Raw genomic sequence first — 5,952 nt, 5'->3', positions numbered from 1 at the left:
GGGTATAAGGCTATATAAAGTCTTTTCTCACTGTCTGATAAGCCTAAACTATGACCAAGGTTTTCATTACATAGTGCCATAGTGGACAGTGGACCACAGATATGAACCACGCAGCTTTAACTGATGCTTAAGCCCCCAAAACAAGCAAACAAAAGCATCTTCAACGTCACTTCCTCATACCCACACTTTGAACTCCTTAACAAGTAAACTCTGCACAAAACCATTTCCTCCTATTATACTTCAAACATCTTAACAACAATCACCAAACCTTCCAAATTAACCATCTTTCTCTATCTTTACCCTAACTAATCAACCAGCTTCCTACTTTACTCACCACGCACTTGCACATCACATTCTCCTAATTTCTAACACCTTCACCCTATTTATTACACTTCATATTTGTGTCAGAATGTCAAGATTATCCCTTAATAGTGGTTGTTGGATTCAAGAGTAACACAAAAAAGTTGTGTCTCTCTATTAATAGTACTCTCTCGATCTAGCTAGCGTCAACACATTTTCGCACATTCAACGCATTTATGGTTGTTGAATGAAGAACGGGTGAGTGAGATCTTTAATATTATTTATTTTAAGTTGAATGACGGAGAGAAATTAGAGTCGCCCAATCTTCATAGGGTGGTTCTGAATTGCTGGAGAGGTGAATGTTTTTTCACTTGGTAAATAGTGAACAGAGAAGCTCAAAAGAATAGAGTCCAGTGTAGGGGACAGAAACACAGCACATTTAATAATAATATTAATTAGCTTAAATTGCTTTACGCATAAGGGATGGAAGAAAACAACAAAAGCTGGCGAAAACAACGGAAATAACGAAAACAAGGTTCTGTAAAAACGAAAGGAAATGCATGAAGGTTGCAGGCAGTGGATTGAGAATTTCCCCATCCACTTTTTTCAGTGCGTGGGAGGAGCTGAAAAGTTTAGCGCACTTTGCAGTTAGCAGAAGAGAGCGAAGACGCAGAGACAAGCGTAGACGTATAGAAAGACATGTAAAACGGAAAATGCAGGCGAGAAGGCATTGATGGTACCGAGAAACTTCCTCCTTCCAACAACTGTCTTAGGATAGACCACATATACGAGATTCACAGTCCACAAAACAAAACAAAAGCAATCTGTTCACCTTCCTCATCGTCGCCATTATTCATGCACTCCATCCTTCACCAACTCAATACAATTACCAAAAACGCTTTCACCCTCACATTCTTCAAAGTAACACAAACATGCACAAACAAAACCACTGACCATAAAACATATAACCATATATACGAGCCCACTAACAACAATGATGCTCTAATTAGAATGCAACTCAAAGCATTACTAATATATTTTGCAAAGGGAATAAGGAAAGTACCCCCATCGTTCTCCAATGTCATAAGAAAATTAAAGGTGAAGCCAAAAGAAAAAGAAAAGGAAAAACCCTAAGAACTATGATCCTGATGAGCTACTGCTGCGGACTTGTCAGACATTCAGCAACGCAATTTCCCAGCTTCAACGTTGAGCTTCCAGCTTGGAATGGTGGCTGTGATGGTAACTAGATATATAGGAACATACATATATATAGAGAGTGAAGAAAGGGTAGGATATAAATATATAGAGAGAGAGAGACGGGGTTGTTGATTTATATTTCTTCTAGGGCTTCTTACCAAGGGTGTGCTTGTTGTTATGCATCCAAACCTTGAGGACATGCCGTTGAACACCAGTTTGGGAACAGAACTCCTGCACGACACTCTCGTCGTGTTTTTGAATCCTCCAACCCAGTTTTTCAGCGAAAGCGAGCATCTTGTCTTTCTGTTCCAGAGTGAACTTGGTTCTGAACCTCTTCTTGTTGGACCCGCTACCACCACCACTTGGGTCCGACACATCTTCCTGGTCCTCCCTCGGGCTCTGGGCCCCACCGCCCGCACCTGACGTGGAGGGGAGTGCCAGCGTGGCAAGGCCTCCACGATGCGGCCCCGCCACCTGCAAGTAGCCCGCCGGGGCCCTGTAGTAGGCCGCCGCGAACTGTGGCGGCGGCTGGTGGCGGCGGTGCTGGAAGGGCATTAGGAAGGAGCTCTCCGAAGGGTCCTTCCGGTGGAAGTTGCGGTGGCAGTTGCAGGCAGCGCATTTGAGGGCATCCAGGGTACCCTCGGCTCCCGCCGCCATGAACTCACCGCAGCCGTCGAGCGCGTGGCCGCCGATTCCCACGGCGTGGTTCTTGAGGCACTCTTTGTATTTTCCCCTGGCGTTGTTTCGGCTGATGGTGGGTGGTGGAGTGGCCGCAGGAGGCAGAGGGTCTTCCTGGACGATGTGAGTTGGCATTTTGACTCGGCAGGGGTTGAACGGCGAGTGATCATATGTGGGTCCAGGCATCCCCAACTGAGCTTCATCATGTTCTTCGAAATCCATTTTGGGAGGTTGAGAATTATGGTTTGGAGGGTGAGATCGCAGAGGGTGATGGGTGACGGAGCTTAATAAGCAAGTGTTGGAGAGGAAACAAACAAAGAAGTCATTAATGGCAGTTTCATACACTTTTTCCACTTCTCTGTTTTCTGCCTCGCCACTCTTAATTCTCTATCCTTGTCTTCCACGGCCTAAATCCAATCTTATTTTTTAGTTTTTTTTTTCACACGACTATTCATGTTTATTATATCAAACATAAATTGCTTATTGGTGGAAAACCTTAATCTGAAACACTATTTGCCTCTTTGGATATGGATTCAAATTTCTCCTATCCTCTTTGGATGTCGTTTCAAAATTTTAATATTTCATGAATCTATCTATATTATCATTTTATTTTCCAATCAAATAAACTAAAATAGTTTGTTTAATATATAGACTTTAATTACACTTGAACTTTAGCGTCTCTTTTAAAACATGTATTTATGTAACAATGTTTTAGTTAGAAAAAGTCAAACAATATATTTAAAGACATCTGAATTTATTCCTGCAATAAATGTAATTCTTTATTACGAGGTATGATTAATTGTTGAATAATAAAGGAGCGAATTTTTAGGGGAGTAGTTAAAGATGTGGTTTAAGGTGACCACTGATTTTAACCGTTCATAACAATCTATTGTCAGATGTATCATATACAGACGCCATCACAAGGATTATTGGGGAATGATATGAATATGTGATTATGGTGCATTTAATCATCTATAGCAATTTACTCTCAATTCCAATACAAAAATATATTTATTTTGATACATTAAATAAAAATTAATATATAAAAAATATTAAAATCAATATATATTAGTATATTTGAGAAATACATGGCACTAAAATTAATGGTGGTAAGAGGAAGCAAAACTAGTTTTATTAATTCATATTCACCTTTATAAATGATGAAAATTGTCTTAACAAAATAAAAGTTTTTTAAATGAAACAAAAATCCAATATCAAATAGAATGAAAATACGATAAGTTCATGCGATTAAACACTTAAAATTGGAAGTCAAATATTTTATATGAAAAAAATAAATAAAAATATTAAAAATAAGTAAAAATATTTAAATATGAAACATAACATTTATTTGATAATATACTATTTGAACATAATTTCACAGATGTTATGCTATGAGAAAAAACAGGTTAGGCAAACAATTAGGAAAAAGAAAGAAAACAAGCGAAACAATTTAAATCCAACTTCACATACACTTTATCTTAATCTTTTTTGTAATTCTCTTTAATAATATTATCTTTTACCCTCCGAACCGAAGGATTTAAATAAAGTATTTTTTTTCAAGATAATGTAATACTTTAAATAATGTTAAAATATTTTATAAAAAGTAATATAATTTTTTAATAGAGTGGTTTAGAAGAATGTAATATATTAAGATTGTTTTAACCATAAATAAATTACTTAGAATTGAAGAAATTAAAAATATATTTAAAAAATATTAAGCACTTCAAAACTTTCACAGTTTATTATCTCTCAAATCAGTTATTGTTTTGTTTAACTCAATCTTGAATGAAACATTGTTGACTTGTTTTTAATAAAAACATCCTTGACTTATTTAAGACTAGATGTTATTGATTTAATATTGTTTGGTAAGGTTAAATGAGTTTATCTTGGTTAAATTTTATTATAGTTATTTTCTGTCATCATTATCAATGTTATTCTTGTATTGATGTACGTAAGTGTGATTTTTTTGGTTAGAGTTTTTATTTGTCAATATCATTCATATTTAACAATTGGTGTCAAACACAATTTATTCAATTAAAATCAATTGATATTACTTTTAAATTATGTCATTCAAGGTCATTTTCACCTAAAACATAGGTTAAAATTATTTATCCATCATTGATAATAAAGGCTTCCTTGATCAATTGACATGGTATATTCTTTTATTGATCTCAGTTAGAAATTTTCATATAATGTAAATGTCTCTATTTTTGGTTCATTTAAGTCAACTTTTTGTTAGACATTGATACAATTTTTTTTTCACTACTAGAATTTTTCATATTTCATGGATTGTTTTCTATTTTTCCTAAGAAATTTATTGGCAGGTAATTCTTTCGAGGATAATTATTTCCTACAAAATTATAAAATTCACAAGTATATCCTATAATTTTTTTTGTGCAAAATATTTTGCATAAAAATTGATAACAATTTCTTGCAAATTATTATTCATAATAAAATTTATAAGTATTTTTAAAGAAAAAGTTTTCAAAATAAAATTGACAGAAAATGTGTATTTTTTAGTAGTGTTGATATCAATTGAAATAGTTTTCAATTTATATTAGTCGCAATTGTTTTTCGACTAGATTAATCAAAATTTAGTGCAATTTTACTTTTCAACCAACATTACAAGGGTTTTTTTATCCAATATTAGCAAATTTATTTTTAGTTTATGTTAATGGGATATTTTTTTTTGATATCAATGAAACTATTTTTTAGATTATATAAGTAAGACTTTCATAAGATTATTTATTTTTTTTACATTGATGAGATTATTTATCTATGAATGTAAAATAAAATTATTTCCTTCTTAACATTTATCTTACAATGATTAAGGAGAAGACATGATTTCATCTCAGTGATATTAGATTGATCGAGAGAGTGTACTTTTTTCTTTTAGTGAGATGGAGAATCTTCATGGCCAAATTTGTATAATTATATATAAAAAAATAGTGAGACTGCATGAAAAAATGCCTTCCAACATAGTAGGATTTGAGGTTTTCATCCAAGTTTTGGAAGACTTAACAAGAAGCTTTCGAAACTTGGTTGAGAATGAATTTTGCATATTTTTCTCAAATAGAAAGTAAATATAAAGGATGATTAAAAATTTTGTTGAGAACTTATGTACTAAATTACTTGGGAAGTTGGGATCACATACTGTCCTTGGTGAAGTTCACATACAACAATTGTCATGCTAGTATCGGGATGATGCTTTGTGAGGTTTTGTATGAGAGAAAGTGCATACTCATTTGTGTTAGAATCAATATGGAGAAGTAGTAGACCATAATTACTTCAATATAAACCATTGAGAATGTTTGACAAATGCAAGAGAATGAGAATTAAGAGTCAACAAAAGTCGTATGTAGATCAAAGGAAGCAATCTTTGAATTTTGTAGTTGGGTATCACGTGGTTTTTAGAGTTACACCTATCATGGATTTTAGATGGCTGTGAAATCCTATAGTTCTCTCCTAAATTCATTGGATGATACCAAATTATCAAATAAATCAATGTAGTCATGAGATTGTCTCACCTCCCTAATTGACAAACTTGCACAAATTGTTTCATGTATCTTAGTTAAGGAAGTATATTCCTAGTCCTAACCATGTTTTGGAGTTGAATTATGTGCAAGTCAAATAGGCTTTGCCTTTCAAGATTAACCAATCAAGATTGAAGACCATCAATATAATAAACATGTTATAGGATGTTATGTCTAATGATTCCACATAGGTATTGGAGGAAGACATGAGAAAAGCCTATCATTACCTCTTTTCAGCAAATGA

The 5,952-nt window shown here is 33.8% G+C and overlaps 1 protein-coding gene across 1 annotated transcript; it reads right to left on the bottom strand.

Annotated features, from left to right (window-relative positions):
- Positions 1 to 1,194: 1,194 nt before the first annotated feature.
- LOC124837231 (zinc-finger homeodomain protein 1-like) lies at positions 1,195 to 2,712 on the bottom strand. Its single transcript, XM_047312543.2, has one exon. The coding sequence runs from the start codon at positions 2,395 to 2,397 to the stop codon at positions 1,642 to 1,644; it is 756 nt and encodes a 251-aa protein (XP_047168499.1). The 5' UTR covers positions 2,398 to 2,712; the 3' UTR covers positions 1,195 to 1,641.
- Between the last annotated feature and the right edge of the window lie 3,240 nt (positions 2,713 to 5,952).

The sequence above is a fragment of the Vigna umbellata genome, chromosome 1, assembly GCF_029865625.1.
Source record: "Vigna umbellata cultivar VRB3 chromosome 1, Vumbellata_1.0, whole genome shotgun sequence".
Lineage (NCBI taxonomy): Eukaryota > Viridiplantae > Streptophyta > Magnoliopsida > Fabales > Fabaceae > Vigna > Vigna umbellata.
The sequence above is the reverse complement of the archived record's forward strand: the minus strand, read 5'-3'. Positions and strand labels throughout refer to the sequence as shown.

Excerpts from the sequence above, each read along its gene's own strand:
- LOC124837231 (XM_047312543.2), bottom strand. The coding sequence starts at position 2,397 with ATGGATTTCGAAGAACATGATGAAGCTCAGTTGGGGATGCCTGGACCC.